The following is a 20,644-nucleotide window of genomic DNA, read 5'->3' on the forward strand; positions in this document are numbered from 1 at the left end:
GCCATGTCTGGGCGGGAGGTGGAGGCAGCGGCGAAAACCAAAGTGAACAGTAGAAAAAAAAAAAAATGTCATATACTCACCTGTCCGCAGAGTCCCGGTGCCATGCCCGCTCCCATCTCCTCCCGGTCCCGCCGCTCTGGCTGTGTGCAGTCTCCCCGGGGCAGGACCTTGCTTGCAGGACCTGGCGGTGGATCACCTGATGCAGTCACCTGACGCATCAGCTGATCGCGGTGTCGCCGGCTTTTTCGCGCCCGGCCGGCTATCAGCTGATCCTGCCGTCAGGGGACTTCATCAGCTGATTACCGGCAGCTCCGGCAGCGATCGTATAGGATCAGACTCCTGTCCAATCGATCGCTCCAGGAGCTGCCGGTAATCACCACAGCACATAAGTGAGTATTATTTTTTTTTTTTTTTCTACTGATGCATCAGCTGATTGTATAATCGGCTTTTATACAATCAGCTGATGTGTCATGTGATTCAGGCACTTGATCCTGACACATCATCTGATCGCTTTGCCTTCCAGCAAACCGATCAGATGATATTGGATCCTGATTGGACGGCGCGGGACCCTGACCCAGGATTACTGCGGAGGGGGGTTTATTTCAATAAAGATGGAGTCACTAATTGTGTTGTGTTTTATTTCTAATAAAAATATTTTTCTGTGTGTTGTGTTTTTTTTTTATCATTACTAGAAATTCATGGTGGCCATGTCTAATATTGGCGTGACACCATGAATTTCGGGCTTAGGGCTAGCTGATAATATACAGCTAGCCCTAACTCCATTATTACCCGGCTAGCCACCCGTCACCAGGGCAGCTGGAAGAGTTGGATACAGCGCCAGAAGATGGCGCTTCTATGAAAGCGCCATTTTCTGGGGTGGCTGCGGACTGCAATTCGCAGTGGGGGTGCCCAGAAAGCATGGGCACCCTGCACTGTGGATTCCAATCCCCAGCTGCCTAGTTGTACCCGGCTGGACTCAAAAATTAGGCGAAGCCCACGTCATTTTTTTTTTTTAATTATTTCATGAAATAATTAAAAAAAAGGGCTTCTCTATATTTTTGGCTCCCAGCCGGGTACAAATAGGCAGCTGGGGGTTGGGGGCAGCCCGTACCTGCCTGCTGTACCCGGCTAGCATACAAAAATATGGCGAAGCCCATGTCATTTTTTTTTTCTTTTTGGGCAAAAAACTGCATACAGTCCTGGAAGGAGGATGCTGAGCCTTGTAGTTCTGCAGCTTCTGTCTGCTCTCCTGCATACACTAGTGAATGGAGGATGCTGAGACTTGTAGTTCTGCAGCTGCTGTCTGCTCTCCTGCATACACTAGTGAATGGAGGATGCTGAGACTTGTAGTTCTGCAGCTGCTGTCTGCTCTCCTGCATACACTAGTGAATGGAGGATGCTGAGACTTGTAGTTCTGCAGCTGCTGTCTGCTCTCCTGCATACACTAGTGAATGGAGGATGCTGAGACTTGTAGTTCTGCAGCTGCTGTCTGCTCTCCTGCATACACTAGTGAATGGAGGATGCTGAGACTTGTAGTTCTGCAGCTGCTGTCTGCTCTCCTGCATACACTAGTGAATGGAGGATGCTGAGACTTGTAGTTCTGCAGCTGCTGTCTGCTCTCCTGCATACACTAGTGAATGGAGGATGCTGAGACTTGTAGTTCTGCAGCTGCTGTCTGCTCTCCTGCATACACTAGTTCTGCAGCTGTCTGCTCTCCTGCATACAATGAACATTTTGAAGAAGGAAATGACATCAGACCTTTTTTTTTTTCATCAACAATCTTTAATGGCATTGTGCACTGATTAAAAACGCAGTGAGAAAAAACGCACCAAATCGCGGCAAAAACGCATGCGTTTTTGCCGCGTTTTTTTAGCCGCGGGTGCGTTTTTTAGACAAAAACGCACATAAAAACGCAGCGTGAAAAAAACGCCTAGTGCGCACATAGCCTTAGACCCCCAGCACTTTAATAAATACAATATAGGAGATCAGTGGTAATATTTTGCTGACAACATGCAATCATTTTCTTAGGACCATGATAGAGTTTTGTACTGTATTTTATGACCACGATTGATAGTATCAATTGTATAACATGCAGAACTAGTGACGGGCCTGGTAGCTTTAGGTTATATTATCTTTATTTTACAGTTCCCATGAAATTTTGCCAATGTGGTGATATTTGTGTTATAGATTATTAGAATGATGTCCGTATTAAGTATGTTAGATGCAGTTGTGATAAGCATATTGTATGGAAATCCAAGACCAATATGTTATAAAAGGGGGATTTCTACTCTAAAACAGTTAAAGAGTTACCATTGTTTTAATTTTTATGTCATAAATGAATAGTACACATGAAAATAAGCAACTTTGTAATATCTCTTATTAGACAAATCTGCTTCTTTCTCTATCAGAATTGATCAGTTATTATCCAAATTAGCAATTCTGGGGTAACATCTGTATTCAGTGAAGACTTTCCCCTTACTGAGATAGGAGTTATGTCACGATTCCTCTGTGCAGAGCATTTTGCCTTTGGAGATGCTCTGTTGCTTCTTCCTTAGGTACTTAGCTTGCAGCCTGATTGACAGTGGAGGATTCCATGTTGGTGCTGATCTCTCAGATGTTCCACCTTCCTGGAAACTGTTCAGGCTTCTATACTGAGCATGCTCACCCAGAACCTTGCCAGTTGTATTCTCCGGTTCTGCAGTTCTGCTGTTGGCTTGTGTCTTTGTTAGTGTTCTGATCTTGGTTTTCTGACCCCAGACTGTTATTTGACTTCTATTTGCCCGCTTCCTGTTCCTGTCATGACATCCTGCCTTCTGACCTCGGACTGTTTCCTGACCACATCTCTGTTTTCTCCCTGAACCTATTACGTGCTCTCCTGGATTTCTGACCCTCGGATATTGACCTGACTACGCCTTCACAGCATTTAGGGGTCTGGGTGAGGCGCCATTATGGAGAATGGGTGCTGGCTTAACTGAGGACCTGACCCAGACTAACAGCCCCTGTTCAGATCACTAATACAGCCTTTGTTGGAACAAATGCTGACGTGGGCTCAGTTAGTCCAGGACAGAGGCGCTAAGTAGGAGGACCTAAGCAGATTCAAACAATATAATATATTAGTAAGATTAATTTCTCTATCGCTTCCTTAGAGGACACAGGAAACCATGGGTGTATGCTCCTGCCACTAGGAGGCTGACACCAGGCAAGAAAAAGTTTGCTCCTCTTCAGTATTATACACCCAACAACCAGAGTGAAGCTGATCAGGTTTATTCTTTAGACCTTTTCTTGGTCCAATGGTGGGACGGTACTACCTGGATATCGAACTCACATGTCAGGGTGTTCCCCTTTCTTTTTCAGTTTGGAATACCCGCCACCGGGGATAACTTCCATGGAACAGATGGGCTTCTTCCTCTCAGCGGACTTGATGATGCCTCAGATCATCCTTTTTTTCTAGACTGCCATAAGGGGGCTTTACACGCTGCGATATCGTTAGTGAATTATCGTCGGGGTCACGGTGTTTGTGATGCACATCCGGCTTCCTTAACGAGATCGCAGTGTGTGATACCTACGGGCGACCTTAAACGATCGCAAAAGAGGTCAAAATTGTTTGCCGTGGAGAGGTCGTCCTGAAACCAAGAATCGTTGTCTGCTTATTAGTGATGTTGTTCCTCTTTCCTGCGGCACCACACATCGCTGTGGGTGACACCGCAGGAGCGACGAACATCTCCTTACCTGCGTCCCGCCGGCAATGCGGAAGGAAGGAGGTGGGTGGGATGTTACATCCCGCTCATCTCCGCCCCTCCGCTTCTATTGGACGCCTGCTGTGTGACGTTGCTGTGACGCCGTACGAACCGCCCCCTTAGAAAGGAGGCTGTTCGCCGACCAGAGTGACGTCGCAGGGCAGGTAAGTCCGTGTGACGGGGACTAACGAGGTTGTGCACCACGGGCAGCGATTTGCCCGTGTCGCACAACCGACGGGGGCGGGTACGATCGCTTGCGATCTCGCTAGCGAGATCGCAGCGTGTAAAGTACCCTAAAGAGTTCAAGAGTGTCTCTGTCAGCTCATGTCGTTCACTTTGGCTTAACTGCATCCCATGTGTCCTTACGAGAATGTTTGCGACTGACGTATGCTTCTGTTTGCATCACAGAGATCTTAATTTTCCTTTTCTGTATCTCATATGGTTCAAGCTCTTCTCTAAGCTCACTGTGAGAGTCTTTCCTCGTCTCTCGGAGCACACATGTTGGGCCTTCTTCATTTAAACTCTTTTTCCAACCCAGTACCTAGTCATCTGGAGCATAATCTTTCTCTTTCTCTCTATAGATAGGTTCTCTACTTCTCTTCCTGCAATTCAATCACTATAACTCCAGGCTCCACTATGTCCAAGAGGTTTCTTTTATATACAGTCTATCCCCAGCCAAGTAATCTTGGCCTGGTAGGGGTGTCCTTCTTCCATTCTTCACAAGAGACCCTTTCAGTTGTTGCTAGATTGTGAGGATAGATGCTATTTGGAGATCTTTATTCCAGTGTCACACACTTCTGGATTGCTGGTAGGCTTAGCAAGCCTTCTTCCCCTTCTGCATCTGAAACTCTGAGCTGTTATTTTGCCTCTCTTCCTTTGGTATTATCTTCTGTCAACCACCCTCCGCATCTATCGACAACACCGAGACATTCTTGAGTGGTCACGGCAAAGGAATCTGGTCATGGACTGAACAGTGTGTGCTGATGCCTCCAGCTATTCACACCCCCGAAGTAGGCTTCGGACCGCCATCTTCCTACTTGAGAAAGACCTTTGACAGGAGAACTGGTCACCTCATCTGATAGTTCTAACCCATATTCGTTTACGGTGGAGTTTCTATTTTTCTTGTCTTTTTTTCCTGTGACTGCTTTTGGATGTCCCATGTTTTCTTGTGTTCCCCAAAGAAGCGATAGAGAAAAGAAGATTTTGGGTACTCGCCCTAAAATCTCTTTCTCTGAGTCTTCACAGGGGGCACAGCACGATCTCTTTTTAGATGCCTCTGTTGGGCCAGTTTGTTTTTATCTCAGGTTGCTTTTACCACTGCTTTCACCCTTGGCTCTGGTTGGTGGGTGTATACTTCTGAGGAGGAGCTAACTTTTTTCTTGCCTAATGTTAGCCTCCTATTGGCAGCAACTTACACCTATGGTTTCCTGTGTGCAATGGTTTCCTATGTTCCCTATTGAAGGCTCCGAGAAAGAGATTTTACGGTGAGTACCCGAAATCTTCTTTTCTTTGTCGCTCTATTGGGAGACCCAGACAATTGGGTGTATAGCTACTGCCTCCGGAGGCCACACAAAGTATTACACTTAAAAGTGTAAGGCCCCTCCCCTTCTGCCTATACACCCCCCGTGGGATCACGGGCTCCTCAGTTTTCATGCTTTGTGCGAAGGAGGTCAGACATCCACGCATAGCTCCACTGTTTTAGTCAGCAGCAGCTGCTGACTATGTCGGATGGAAGAAAAGTGGGCCCATATAGGGCCCCCAGCATGCTCCCTTCTCACCCCACTCTTGTCGGCGGTGTTTGTTAAGGTTGAGGTATCCATTGCGGGTACGGAGGCTGGAGCCCACATGCTGCTTTCCTTCCCCATCCCCCTCAGGGCTCTGGGTGAAGTGGGATCTTACCGGTCTCCAGGCACTGAGACCGTGCTCCATCCACAGACCCGGAGAACCTGCTGGATATGGAGCTGAGTATCGTCAGGGACAGGGCCCTGCTACATTAAGGTACTCTGTGTCCCCGTACAAATCGCGCACACACACACCAGCATGCTGGGTGTGTTAGTGCGCCGGGGACAACAGCGCGGAGCGCTTGTGCTATTACTCACTGCAGCTTAGCTGAGTGAGTTTATGTATTAGGAACTGCCGCGCCGGCCGCTGCTGGCTGTTTTTACACTGTGGCGCGGCTGGGACTTGTGGTGCGCCGGGGACTTCCGCGCTGGCCGTGCTTATACGACGGCCGCGCGTATAAATCGAGTCCCCGGCTTTTGCGGCCTAGTTTCGTTTCGTTCCCGCCCCCAGGCCTGCCAGTCAGGGGAAGGGCGGGACGCTGTTCAGAACGTCAGCGCCGAGGGCTGGAGTCTGCTTAGCATACTCCAGCCCCCTCACTGGGCACAGTGAGACGCCAGTTTCCCGCACTTTGTCTGGGGCATGCCCACGGCCCGCCCCTCTCCACAGGACGCCGGCAGCCATTCCTGTTTGCAGTCTGAGCTGGAGAAGGGAGACAAGCTCTTGGAGACCCAGACACAGGATTCGGGCGACCACACACCCGCTTTTGAGCGGGCGGTAAGCAGCACCTGAGGTGCTGACCCCACTAGTGCCGAAGTGTTCATTTGTACTTTATGCTTGTATGTTATACATTGCACTGTACGGTCGCTATTCTTGGCTATATACCCTCCTAGATGGCTAGACAACAGCATGTCGTCCGCAAAAAGCAAGGGTGCCAAGGCACAGGCTTTCTATGCTGCTTGTACCGCATGTGAGGCTGTTCTACCGGCAGGTTCCACTGACCCCCATTGGGTGCAATGCTCCCCTGTAGCACTTGCTCAGCCGGGGTCTCTGCTAGAGGTGGCCCAAGGAGAACCACCTGTGAACACTGTCCAGGTGACAGGGACGGAGTTTGCAGTTTTTGCTGATAGATTGTCTCTGACTATGACTAAAATCCTAGAGACTTTGCAGTCCAGACCGGTAACTCAGACCATGGGCACTGTTGATTCAATGCTCCCTGGCCCCCCTCATTTGGAACAAATCCGTGCTCCGGGGGGGTCCCATGCATCCTAGGGTGAAGGCTCTGACACGGACGACAGTCCCAGACAGCCTAAGCGAGCTCGCTGGGAGCGGCCCTCGACTTCATCACACTGGTCAGGGTCCCAGCAGGAGGACTCTCTGTATGATGAGGCAGAGGTAGCTGATCAGGATTCTGATCCTGAGACCGCTCTCAATCTGGATACCCCTGATGGTGACGCCATAGTGAATGATCTTATAGCGTCCATCAATGGAATGTTGGATATTTCTCCCTCAGCTCCTCCAGTGGAGGAGTCAGCTTCACAGCAGGAGAAATTCCATTTCAGGTATCCCAAGCGTAAATTGAGTACTTTTCTGGACCACTCTGACTTCAGAGAAGCAGTTCACAAACACCACGCTTATCCAGATAAGCGTTTCTCCAAACGTCTTAAGGATACACGTTATCCCTTTCCCCCTGACGTGGTCAAGTGCTGGACCCAGTGTCCAAAGGTGGATCCTCCAATCTCCAGGCTTGCGACTAGATCCATAGTTGCAGTGGACGATGGGGCTTCACTTAAAGATGCCACTGACAGACAGATGGCGCTCTGGTTGAAATCCATCTATGAAGCTATCGGCGCGTCGTTTGCTCCAGCATTCGCAGCTGTATGGGCACTCCAAGTTATTTCAGCTGGTCTTGCGCAGATTGACACTGTCACACGTACATCTGTTCCGCAAGTAGCGTCCTTAACCTCTCAAATATCTGCATTTGCGTCTTACGCTATTAATGCTGTCCTGGACTCTACGAGCCGTACGGCAGTGGCGTCCGCCAACTCCGTGGTTTTACGCAGAGCCTTGTGGTTAAGGGAAGGGAAGGCAGATTCTGCTTCCAAATAAGTGCTTAACCAGTTTGCCATTTTCTGGTGACAGACTGTTTGGTGAGAGATTGGATGAAATCATTAAACAGTCCAAGGGTAAGGATTCTTCCTTACCCCAGCCCAAACCTAACAAACCCCAACAGAGGAGGGGACAGTCGAGGTTTCGGTCCTTTCGAGGCTCGGGCAGGTCCCAATTCTCCTCGTCCAAAAGGACTCAAAAGGATCGGAGGAGCTCAGATTCTTGGCGGGCTCAGTCACGCCCAAAGAAGGCAGCCGGAGGAACCGCTACCAAGGCGGCTTCCTCATGACTTTCGGCCTCCTCTCTCCGCATCCTCGGTCGGTGGCAGGCTCTCCCGCTTTGGCGACATTTGGCTGCCACAGGTCAAAGACCGTTGGGTGAGAGACATTCTGTCTCACGGGTACAGGATAGAGTTCAGTTCTCGTCCTCCGACTCGATTCTTCAGAACTTCTCCACCTCCCGACCGAGCCGGTGCCCTTCTGCAGGCGGGTGCTCTCTAAAGGCAGAAGGAGTGGTGATCCCTGTTCCTCTTCAGGAGCAAGGTCACGGTTTTTACTCCAATTTGTTGTGGTGCCAAAAAAGGACGGGTCTTTCCGTCCTGTTCTGGACCTAAAACTGCTCAACAAGCATGTGAAAACCAGGCGGTTCCGGATGGAATCCCTCCGCTCCGTCATCGCCTCAATGTCTCAAGGAGATTTCCTAGCATCAATAGACATCATGGATGCTTATCTCCACGTGTCGATTGCTCCAGAGCACCAGCGTTTTTCTACGCTTCGTTATAGGAGACGAACACCTTCAGTTCGTAGCCCTGCCTTTCGGTCTGGCGACAGCCCCACGGGTCTTCACCAAGGTCATGGCAGCAGTAGTAGCAGTCCTGCACTCTCAGGGTCACTCTGTGATCCCTTACTTGGACGATCTACTTGTCAAGGCACCCTCTCAAGAGGCATGCCAACACAGCCTGAACGTTGCACTGGAGACTCTCCAGAGTTTCGGGTGGATCATCAACTTTTCAAAGTCAAATCTGACCCCGACCCAATCGCTAACATATCTTGGCATGGAGTTTCGTACTCTCTCAGCGATAGTGATGCTTCCGCTGAACAAACAGCGTTCACTACAGACAGGGGTGCAATCTCTCCTTCAGGGCCAGTCGCACCCCTTGAGACGCCTCATGCACTTCCTAGGGAAGATGGTAGCAGCAATGGAGGCAGTCCCTTTCGCGCAGTTTCATCTGCGTCCACTACAATGGGACATTCTCCGCCAATGGGACGGGAAGTCGACGTCCCTACACAGGAACGTCTCCCTTTCTCAGGCGGCCAAGGATTCTCTTCAGTAGTGGCTTCTTCCCCCCTCATTGTCAAAAGGAAAGCCTTTCCTACCCCCATCCTGGGCGGTGGTCACAACGGACGCGAGTCTGTCAGGGTGGGGAGCAGTTTTTCTCCACCACAGGGCTCAAGGTACGTGGACTCAGCAGGAGTCCACCCTTCAGATCAATGTTCTGGAAATCAGGGCAGTGTATCTTGCCCTACAAGCCTTCCAGCAGTGGCTGGAAGGCAAGCAGTTCCGAATTTCCACCATATCCGCAGTTCACATCCCGGGCGTAGAAAACTGGGAAGCAGATTTTCTCAGTCGCCAGGGCATGGACGCAGGGGAATGGTCTCTTCACCCGGACGTGTTTCAGGAGATCTGTTGCCGCTGGGAGATGCCGGACGTCGACCTAATAGCGTCCCGGCACAACAACAAGGTCCCAACATTCATGGCACGGTCTCAAGATAACAGAGCTCTGGCGGCAGACGCCTTAGTTCAGGATTGGTCGCAGTTTCAACTCCCTTATGTGTTTCCTCCTCTGGCACTGTTGCCCAGAGTGTTACGCAAGATCAGGTCCGACTGCCGCCGCGCCATCCTCGTCGCTCCAGACGGGCCAACGAGGTCGTGGTACCCGGATCTGTGGTATCTCGCGGTAGGCCAACCGTGGGCTCTACCAGACCGACCAGACTTGCTGTCTCAAGGGCCGTTTTTCCATCTGAATTCTGCGGCCCTCAACCTGACGGTGTGGCCATTGAGTCCTGGATCCTAGCATCTGCAGGGTTATCTCAAGAGGTCATTACCACTATGAAACAGGCCAGAAAACCCACATCTGCCAAGATCTACCACAGAACGTGGAAGATATTCTTATCTTGGTGCTCTGCTCAGGGAGTTTCTCCCTGGCCATTTGCCTTGCCTACTTTCTTTCCTTCCTGCAATCCGGTTTGGAAAAAGGTTTGTCGCTCGGCTCCCTTAAGGGACAAATCTCAGCGCTCTCTGTATTTTCTCAGAAGCGCCTAGCAACACTTCCTCAGGTACGCACGTTCCTGCAGGGGGTTTGCCGATTAGTCCCTCCTTACAAACGACTGTTAGAACCCTGTGATTTGAACAGAGTGCTGATGGTTCTTCAGAAACCACCATTCGAGCCTATGAGAGTTTTTTCCCTCTCACGCCTTTCGCAGAAAGTGGTTTTCCTTGTGGCAGTCACTTCACTTCGGAGAGTGTCTGTCCGGGCAGCATTGTCGTGCAAGGCCCCCTTCCCGGTGTCTCACCAGGTCAAGGGGTTCTGCGTCCGGTTCCGGAATTTATCTCTAAGGTGGTTTCCCCCCTTTCATCTCAATCAGGGTATCCCCGTACCCTCTGTTTGTCCTCATCCAGTTCACCAATGTGAAAAGGATTTGCACTTGATTAGATCTGGTGAGAACACTCAGACTCTACATCTATCGTACGGCGCCCCTGCGCCGCTCGGATGCATTCTTGTCCTTGTCGCTAGCCAGCGTAAAGGGTCGCAGGCTTCCAAATCAAGCCCGGCTCGGTGGATCAAGGAACCAATTCTCAAGCTTATCGTTCTGCGGGGCTTACGGTTCCCTCAGGGCTGAAGGCCCATTCTACCAGAGCTGTGGGTGCGTCCTGGGCTTTGAGGCACCAGGCTACGGCTCAGCATGTGTGTCAGGCGGCTACCTGGTCCAGCCTCCACACTTTCACGAAACACTATCAGGTGCATGCCTATGCTTCGGCGGATGCCAGCATAGTCAGAGGAGTCCTTCAGGCGGCAGTTGCCCACTTGTAGGAAGGGGCCGTTTTACGGCTCTACTACGAGGTATTATTTACCCACCCAGGGATTGCTTTTGGACATCCCAATTGTCTGGGTCTCCCAATAGAGCGACAAAGAAGAAGGGAATTTTGTTTACTTACCGTAAATTCCTTTTCTTCTAGCTCTAATTGGGAGACCCAGCACCCGCCCCTGTTTTTTTGTATATACATGTTGTTCATGTTGAATGGTTTCAGTTCTCCGATATTCCTTCGGATTGAATTTGCTTTAAACCAGTTTATTGGCTTTCCTCCTTCTTGCTTTTGCACTAAAACTGAGGAGCCCGTGATCCCACGGGGGGTGTATAGGCAGAAGGGGAGGGGCCTTACACTTTTAAGTGTAATACTTTGTGTGGCCTCCGGAGGCAGTAGCTATACACCCAATTGTCTGGGTCTCCCAATTAGAGCTAGAAGAAAAGGAATTTACGGTAAGTAAACAAAATTCCCTTCTTTTACATTTTGTTACTGGACAACCCCTGTGAGAGGAAATAAACTGGGACAGGAAACTATTTGTGTTTTAGTCTGGACTTCATGTAACATTGTTGCTTTGTACTGAGATTATTATTGCTCTTCCCTCTGGGGGTCACAGGTCTGTCTAGAGCAGCTGAAGTTTATCAGTAGGATTGATCATGTTACTGCTATTCTAATTCTTCATGTTAAATTTGCTGTCACTTTGGGTCTTTTAGGAGAAAATCTGAGACCTGCAATGACCCATATCTGTGCAAACATCATGGGCCATCTCAATCAAAAAGGATTCTATTCTGTATTACAGGTATTTTGTATGAGTGATCAGTATCGGGGAATTTGAGTGTTCTGTGTTGGGTTTCATTTATCAGCTGCTGTATTGACCTATATTTAAAGTGAGTAATTTTTGGAATGTGTAACGATTTGTCAATTGTAATATAGTTTCCTGATATTTTGTTTGGATAGTGGCAATACAGTACTTCATTATGAAATGTTAACGTCATTTCAGGTTACATAATGGGTAGTATTCATAGCCTTTATTGTTAGAAATTATATTTCCCATTTTTGGTTTTATGCAGTTCTTATACTGTGATTAGATCATATTAGCAGTACAGGTAATCAATTCTATAATTCTTATAAGAAAACGAGAATTTATTTTTGCAGATTCTTCTCACCAATGGTCTTGCTAGATCCCGACCGTCCCTGTCGAAAGCCACATTAACAGCATTATTTTCTCTGGCATTGCGGTATGCTTTATTGTAATAATTTTGCAGTTATAGTAATGGATGCTGTATTTTCTGTTTGTGTGTTAAAATATACCTATTCTTCATATTTTGGTTTGTCAGGTCTCCATAAGGAGAATAGTCTTCCCCCATGGTCCCCACATGGCTTCTCATAAAGCCAGATCAGATACCCACACTTTGCACTGACGAGGGGCAATCACCCCGAAACACCGTGTCTGCAAATTGGGATTCTGATCTGGCCATATATCCTAGGTCATATGAAAAGGCTTGTTAAAAGGCCAATTTTGACTTTTAGGATTGCTGCTTCCAATAGGTGGCGCTAGAGTTTGTCTCCTTTCCCGGAGAGACAATTTGAATATTTCATTATAGTAATATGAAGTTATTTGATACTAAAGATACAGGTTTTTAATCTAAGTTGTTTCATTAAATAAGTTAGTGTATATATGAAGTCTATTTTTACTTTTCTCTAGGTATAAGTAAATGCATGTAATATGAAAGAAATATGTAATTTAGAAAGCTATATTTTTGATAATTAAGGGGATTCTTGGAGAAGTTGTCCCAGATTGCTGCTATCACATATTTCAAGCTGCAAATTGTCCTAGGCACGATTGGTTGCTGTAAGGATAGTCCTGGGAGTAGACCCACCGGACCATGCACCGGACTCCTTTGCGAAGCCGACTAGAGCGAACCCCTATACAGGGTCTGTCAGGCGTAACCGCAGAGGGCCTAGATGCACGGAAGCCGGGATCAGCAAGAGTCACTGGATGCAGGATCCGATCTGGACCAGATACAGGTTAACGGGATCAGGCAGAAGTCCAGAACTGAGACTGGTGCAGGTCACAGGAATTAGGCTGAAGTCCAGCAGGAGCGGAGACTGGTGCAGGTTAACAGGATCAGGCTGAGGTCCAGAGATGGAGGCTGGTGCAGGTTAACGGGTTCAGGCTGAAGTCCAGAACCAAGGAGTGGTGCAGGTTACTGGGATCAGGCTGGGGTGTGTGCTCAGAACAGTACTCAGGATCTGCAAGCAGAGACAGAGTTACACCAAGCACAGGCATAGAGGGACCTGAACGACCAGTACAAGAGACAAGCTACAGGGACACGTTGAACAAGCACTGGCCATGGGGAGTAGCAAGTCTTAAATACCCAAGGTTACTATTAGTGATATTCCGGACAGCTGTGCTGGCCGTTTAAGTCTAAGTGAGTGCAAGCGCGCGCCCCCTAGTGTGCATGTGTGAAGGCCGTAACCCGGAAGTCAGAGCCGAGACCACAGGAGGAGAGGCAGGACGCTGGGGCGCAGGTCTCTGCAGTGAGTGAGCGGCCCGGAGCCGCAGCCAACGGGGAAAAGGGAAAAGTTCTGGACGGGGTAGCAGGAGAGCGGGCTCGGCGGGGAGCGGGGACCCCAGGGGTTGCAGCGACGGGTGGTGAGAGGCGCGGTCGACCGGGAGCGTGACAGTTGCTTAAAGAAATGCAGCTCTAGACAATTGTCTCTGAGCAATTTCAAAGCAGAGCAAGTTCCGGTAACATTGAGAGCTAGTCAGACATGTTTACAGCAGGACAAAGAGAATGACTGAGCAGAATGGTTTGCAACTGAGCACAGAGGTGAACTGAAGTAAGAGAAGCCCAATTTGCTCAGTCAGCTTGCTTCAGCTCTGCTCCCTGTCTAATTGTAAAGCCATGAGAAGATCAGTTATGCTCATTCATGATGTTGCTGATTAGCTTGACAGGAACGTGCTCCAACATCGCTGAGAGATATCTGTCTAGCAGTGTTTCTTCAGGCAACCTGTCCTACTGCCTGATGAGTTGCAGCTTGAAATATGTGATTGGAGCCATTTTGGAGTACCTCTTTAATGAGATATTCACATTTAATTTCTTCATTACATTAAACATATCTATGAGCCCCTTTACCTAAGATAGGCGAAAAGATTGAGCTTTTGAGAATCCTAAATAATCAATTTATGTATTCTTTTTTTTCCCAGACCAGTGTTGGCCGCACAGTTTTCTGACAATCTTCTCCGCTCATTCCTTATCCACATAATGTCCGTTCCTGCATTGATATCACATTTATCTGTCCTTACTCCAGATGTAAGTTGCCCAAACAAATGACATCATGAACATAAGAAAATTTATTAACACCTAAAAAAAGCTTAGTGTTCTTGTGTTGTTTTGATTTTTTTTGAGGGGTTACGGTAAGCACTAACATCTGAGTTGGTTGATGTTAAAATTTAAGCGTGACAAAGACATGGTGCGACTTTTAGACGGGCTTTGCACGTTGCGACATCGGTAACAATGTGTTACCGATGCTGCAGCGATAGTCCCGCCCCCATCGCACGTGCGATATCTAGTGAAAGCTCCCGTAGCGATTATTATCGCTACGGCAGCTTCACACGCATATACCTGCCGCGCGACGTCCCTCTGGCCGGCGACCCTCCTCCTTCCTTAGGGGGGCGGGTCGTGCGGCGTCACAGCGACGTCAGACGGCAGGCGGCCAATTGAAGCGGAGGGGCGGAGATGAGCAGGATGTAAACATCCCGCCCACCTCCGTCCTTCTCATTGCAGCCGGCGGCAGGTAAGGTGATGTTCCTCGCTCCTGCGGCTTCACACACAGCGATGTGTGCTGCTGCTGGAGCGAGGAACAACATCGTACCTGTCGCACCATCGGTATTATGGAAATGTCGGAGGCTGCAGCGATGATACGATAACGACGCTTTTGCGCTCGTTCATCGTATCAAAAAGGTTTTACACGTTGCGATATCGACTGCGACGCCGGATGTGCGTCACTTTCGATTTGACCCCACCGACATCGCACGTGCAATGTCGCAACGTGTAAAGCCGCCCTTAGTCCTTAGTCAGTCAAGTTCAATAGAACAGGGGATTAATGGTTGCAAAATGCATCATAGATGGCTGCATAAACCTGTAGATTAAATTGTTAGCAGATTCTGTTGAAATTTGACAAGATTTGTCAACCTAGATCTCATTTGATCTATGGCCTGCTTTACTATAGTCCTTCCATTAGAGAGATTGTTTTGAGGTGCATGCTAGATCTTTACTTATATAGCTGTCTCTTTTTTTTTCAGAGATTATCTGTGATCGAATCAAATGGACTCTTTCATAAATTCGTCTTGTTCCTGAGTCGGGAAGAACAGTGCAGAGATGTGTGTGTTTGTCTAGAAGGGAGTCATACCCTGTGCTTACTAGGTACTGTGCCGCTTGTAAAGGAGATGATGACCTGATGAGACCTCTACTGAAAGCTGTAAAAGCATAGTGACTGGATGATTTTCAGTGGACAAAAATGGCCAGGATTATTTTGTTTTAGATACATTTTTTGACAACTATTTTCCTCACTTTTGATTAGGCTTTACTCTTTTTTGTTTGTTTTGATAATGGATAGGAGGATTGGAGGTTTCCCCCAGTGCACAATCTGCCATATGTATGTACCAGGATGAATACCGCTGTGGCAGATGTGAGCATGTTGTCCACCTGGAAGCTCCTATTAGAGATTTGGAGGCGCAAATGCAAAACTAAAGGCCCCATCACACACAACGAGATCGCTAACGAAATCGTTCCTGAGTCACAGTTTCTGTGACGTAGCCACAATCTCGCCAGCGATCTCGTTATGTGTGACACCTACCAGCGATCAGGCCCCTGCTGTGAGATCTCTAGTCATTGCTGAATGGCCCGGACCATTTTGTTCAAAGGTGATGTCCTGCTTGGCAGGACGCATCGCTGTGTTTGACGCCTACCAACGACCTCCTAACAGGGTCGTTATATATATATATAACGATCTGCCGAGACTGTTATACAGGTCGCTCATCGTTACTGCGTCGTTGGTAAGGTCTGACTGTGTGACATCTCACCAGCGACCTCCCAGCGACTTACCAGCGATCCTTATCAGGTCGTATCGTTGTCGGGATCGCTGGTAAGTCGTTGTGTATGACTGGGCCTTAAGGGCGATTGGCAATCTTGAGAGAAGCATGCTTCTTACTGAGCATGTAATTAGTGGGGAAGATATGGAGGGTGGATAAGTGGTTCAGATGGAGCAAACAAAGAGCTGGGTTAATGTAGTAAGGGGAAGGGAAAATAAGTCTAATAAAATGAAGGCTGTTTCTGCTTTCTGTTCTTACAAGCAAATTTCCAAATTTGATGCATTGATGTCAGTCTCAGAAATGGCAACTCTAGTGGGTACTACTCTCTCTCTCAGAACCAGGAGAACAGTCCATCTGGTAGCCAGGGGGATGCTAATTTAGGTAGGGCAAGACAGATGGTGGTTATATGGGTTCTATAATTAGGGAGTCAAGTAGAATAATTTGTTGCAAGCATTGCCTCATCCAAATGGTTTACTCTCTCACTGGTGCCAGGGTTTGGCATGTGGTGGAACAGGTTACTAAATTAGCCAGGTCATGATGATCTTGCTGTCATGGTCCATATGGAATCAACAACAGAATACCTTATATTTCGGACTATTAAGACGCACCGGACCATAAGACGCACCCTGGTTTTAGAGGAGGAAAATAGGAAAATAAAATTTCTTTGTCGCTCCATTGGGAGACCCAGACAATTGGGTATATAGGCTATGCCTCCGGAGGCCGCACAAAGTATTACACTAAAAGTGTAACGCCCCTCCCCTTCTGCCTATACACCCCCCGTGCTCCCACGGGCTCCTCAGTTTTTTGCTTTGTGCGAAGGAGGCAGACATGCACAGCACAGCTCCACAGATTAGTCAGCAGCAGCTGCTGACTATGTCGGATGGAAGAAAAGTGGGCCCATATAGGGCCCCCAGCATGCTCCCTTCTCACCCCACTCTTGTCGGCGGTGTTGTTAAGGTTGAGGTATCCATTGCGGGTACGGAGGCTGGAGCCCACATGCTGTTTTTCCTTCCCCATCCCCCTTAGGGCTCTGGGTGAAGTGGGATCCTATCGGTCTCCAGGCACTGAGACCGTGCTTCATCCACAACTCCTGCGGAGCCTGCTGGATAGGAGCCGGGTATCGTTCAGGGACATGGCCCTGCTACTTGGAGGTACTCTGTGTCCCCGTGGGGACCGCGCACAGCAACACTCCAGCATTGCTGGGTGTGCTAGTGCACCGGGGACCGCGGCGCTGACCGGGTTAAATGTGCCATTACACACTCAGCGTCTCTGAGTGTGTTTGTGTTTGGGGACGACCGCGCTGACCGCCGCTGCCATGTTTAACACTGAGGCGCGGCTGGGACTTGTAGTGCGCCGGGGACTTCCGCGCGGCCGCGCTTTTACGGCGGCCGCGTTTATTACTCGAGTCCCCGGCTTTTGCGGCCTAGTCTCTTTTCCTCCCACCCCCAGCCCTGACAGGCAGGGGAAGGGCGGGACGCTGTTCGGGACGAGCAGCAATGAGGGCTGGAGCATGCTTTGCATACTCCACCCTCCTCACTGGGCACAGTGGGGCTCCAGTTCCCGCACTTTCTGGGTCACGCCCACGGCTCCCTCCTTTCCTCAGGACGCCGGCAGCCATTCCTGTCAGCTCCTCGGACGCTGCAGAGGGGGACAAATTCTGGGAGACCCAGGCAGGGATTCTGGTGGCCTCACAACCGCTTTAAGCGGGTGGTAAGCAGCACCTGTGGTGCTAGCCCCATTGTGCAGAAGTGTAATTATAAATTATATGTTTATTTACACTGTATGGTGCACAGTTGATTTCTGGCTATATACCCTATTGTGTGCTCAGGGAAGACAATAGCATGGCGCCCACAAAACGCAGGGGTGCCAAAACACAGGCTTACTATGCTGCCTGCGCCGCATGTACGACGCCGCTACCGGCAGGTCCCACTGACCCTCACTGTGTGCACTGCTCGGCCCCTGCTGCACTTACTCAGCCGGAGCCTCTGCTAAGGGGGGCCCAGGGGGAGCCATCTGCTGACACTCTCCAGGTGACAGGGACGGAGTTTGCAGTCTTTACGGATAAACTCTCTGAGACTATGGCTAAGATACTAGAAGCCTTGCAGTCCAGACCGGTATCTCAGCACAGGGACACTGTTGAATCATTGTTCCCTGGCCCCCCTCAGTTGGACCAACAATGTCCCCCCGGGGATTCTCATAGATACCTGGCTAAGGGCTCTGACACAGACCCCAGCCCCAGACCGACTAAGCGAGCTCGCTTGGCAATTCCCTCGACATCTTCATATTGTTCAGGGTCTCTGCGGGGGGAATCTCTGGTGGATGATGCGGAGACAGCTGATCAGGATTCTGATCCTGAGGCCGCTCTCAACCTTGATACTCCTGATGGTGACGCCATAGTGAACGATCTTATTGCGTCCATCAATCAAATGTTGGATATTTCTCCCTCAGCTCCTCCGGTGGAGGAGTCAGCTTCTCAGCAGGAGAAATTCCGTTTCAGGTTTCCCAAGCGTACACAGAGTATGTTTCTGGACCACTCTGATTCAGAGAGGCAGTCCAGAATCACCATGATTGTCCAGATAAGCGTTTTTCTAAGCGCCTTAAGGATTCACGTTATCCATTTCCCCCTGACGTGGTCAAAGGTTGGACTCAGTGTCCCAAAGTGGACCCTCCAATCTCCAGACTGGCGGCTAGATCCATACTTGCAGTGGAAGATGGGGCTTCACTCAAAGATGCCACTGACAGGCAGATGGAGCTCTGGTTGAAATCCATCTATGAAGCTATCGGCGCTTCTTTTGCCCCAGCATTCGCAGCCGTATGGGCGCTACAAGCTATCACAGCAGGTCAAGCGAAAATTGACGCAGCCACGCGCACGTCCGCGCCGCAGGTGGCGTCCATACCACTCAGACGTCAGCATTTGCGGCTGACGCTATTAATGCTGTCCTGGACTCTGCGAGCCGTACGGCGGTTGCATCCGCCAATTCGGTGGTACTCCGCAGGGCCTTGTGGCTACGGGAATGGAAGGCAGATTCTGCTTCCAAAAAAGCGCTTAACCAGTTTGCCAATTTCTGGCGACCGATTGTTTGGCGAGCGTTTGGATGAAATCATCAAACAATCCAAGGGGAAGGATACATCCTTACCCCAGCCCAAACCGAACATACCCCAACAGAGCAGGGGGCAGTCGAGGTTTCGGTCCTTTCGGGGCGCGGGCAGGTCCCAATTCTCCTCGTCCAAAAGGCCTCAGAAAGTTCAAAGGAACTCTGATTCATGGCGGTCTAAGTCACGTCCTAAAAAGACCACCGGGGGTGCCGCTACCAAAGCGGCTTCCTCATGACTTTCGGTCTCCTCAATCCGCATCCTCTGTCGGTGGCAGGCTTTCCCGCTTTTGCGACACCTGGCTGCCATGGGTAAAAGACCGTTGGGTGAGAGACATTCTGTCTCACGGTTACAAGATAGAGTTCACCTCTCGTCCCCCGACTCGATTCTTCAGGTCATCCCCGCCTCCCGAGCGAGCCGATGCTCTTCTGCAGGCGCTGGGCACTCTGAAGGCAGAAGGAGTGGTGGTCCCTGTTCCTCTTCAGCAACAGGGTCACGGTTTTTACTCCAACCTGTTTGTGGTCCCAAAGAAGGACGGGTCTTTCCGTCCTGTCCTGGACCTGAAACTGCTCAACAAACACGTAAAGACCAGGCGGTTCCGGATGGAATCCCTCCGCTCCGTCATCGCCTCAATGTCCCAAGGAGATTTCCTTGCATCAATCGATATCAGAGATGCTTATCTCCACGTACCGATTGCTCCAGAGCACCAGCGCTTCTTGCGCTTCGCCATAGGAAGCGAACACCTGCAGTTCGTGGCACTGCCGTTCGGCCTGGCAACAGCCCCACGGGTTTTCACCAAGGTTATGGCTACTGTAGTAGCGGTCCTCCACGCTCATGGTCACTCGGTGATCCCTTACTTGGACGATCTTATGATCAAGGCACCCTCTCAAGAGGCATGCCAACACAGCCTCGACGCTACTCTGGACACTCTCCAGAGTTTCGGGTGGATCATCAATTTTCCAAAGTCAAATCTGACACCGACCCAATCGCTGACATATCTTGGCATGGAGTTTCATACCCTCTCAGCGATAGTGAAGCTTCCGCTGATCAAGCAGCGTTCACTACAGAAAGGGGTGCAATCTCTCCTTCAAGGTCACGCACACCCCTTGAGGCGCCTCATGCACTTCCTGGGGAAGATGGTGGCAGCAATGGAGGCAGTCCCTTTCGCGCAGTTTCACCTGCGCCCTCTTCAATGGGACATCCTACGCAAATGGGACAGGAAGCCGACGTCCCTCGACAGGAACGTCTCCCTCTCTCAGGCGACCAAAGCTTCCCTTCGGTGGTGGCTTCTTCCCACTTCATTATCGAAGGGGAAATCCTTCCTACCCCCATCCTGGGAGGTGGTCACGACGGACGCGAGTCTGTCAGGGTGGGGAGCGGTTTTTCTCCACCACAGGGCTCAGGGTACGTGGACCCAGCAAGAGTCCTCACTTCAGATCAATGTTCTGGAAATACGGGCAGTGTATCTTGCCCTGAAAGCGTTCCAACAGTGGCTGGAAGGCAAACAGATCCGAATTCAGTCGGACAATTCCACAGCGGTGGCATACATCAACCACCAAGGCGGCACACGCAGTCGGCAAGCCTTCCAGGAAGTCCGGCGGATTTTGATGTGGGTGGAAGCCACGGCCTCCACCATCTCTGCAGTTCACATCCCAGGCGTGGAAAACTGGGAAATCTCAAAAAAGGAGAAAAAGGAGATAAGGCACGGGTAATATGCAAAATATAAGTTTTTTATTAAGACAAT

General features: G+C 49.8%; 1 protein-coding gene across 1 annotated transcript in view; it reads left to right on the forward strand.

Moving 5' to 3' along the window:
- The window catches only part of UBE3B (ubiquitin protein ligase E3B), a 164,943-nt gene that overhangs the window by 31,103 nt on the left and 113,196 nt on the right, over positions 1–20,644 (forward strand). Inside the window, exons 7-10 of the mRNA XM_075320039.1 lie at positions 11,423–11,508; positions 11,865–11,947; positions 13,921–14,026; positions 15,019–15,139. Coding sequence (XP_075176154.1) covers positions 11,423–11,508; positions 11,865–11,947; positions 13,921–14,026; positions 15,019–15,139 — 396 coding nt within the window. The remainder of the gene's footprint in view (positions 1–11,422; positions 11,509–11,864; positions 11,948–13,920; positions 14,027–15,018; positions 15,140–20,644) is intronic.

The sequence above is a fragment of the Anomaloglossus baeobatrachus genome, chromosome 1, assembly GCF_048569485.1.
Source record: "Anomaloglossus baeobatrachus isolate aAnoBae1 chromosome 1, aAnoBae1.hap1, whole genome shotgun sequence".
Lineage (NCBI taxonomy): Eukaryota > Metazoa > Chordata > Amphibia > Anura > Aromobatidae > Anomaloglossus > Anomaloglossus baeobatrachus.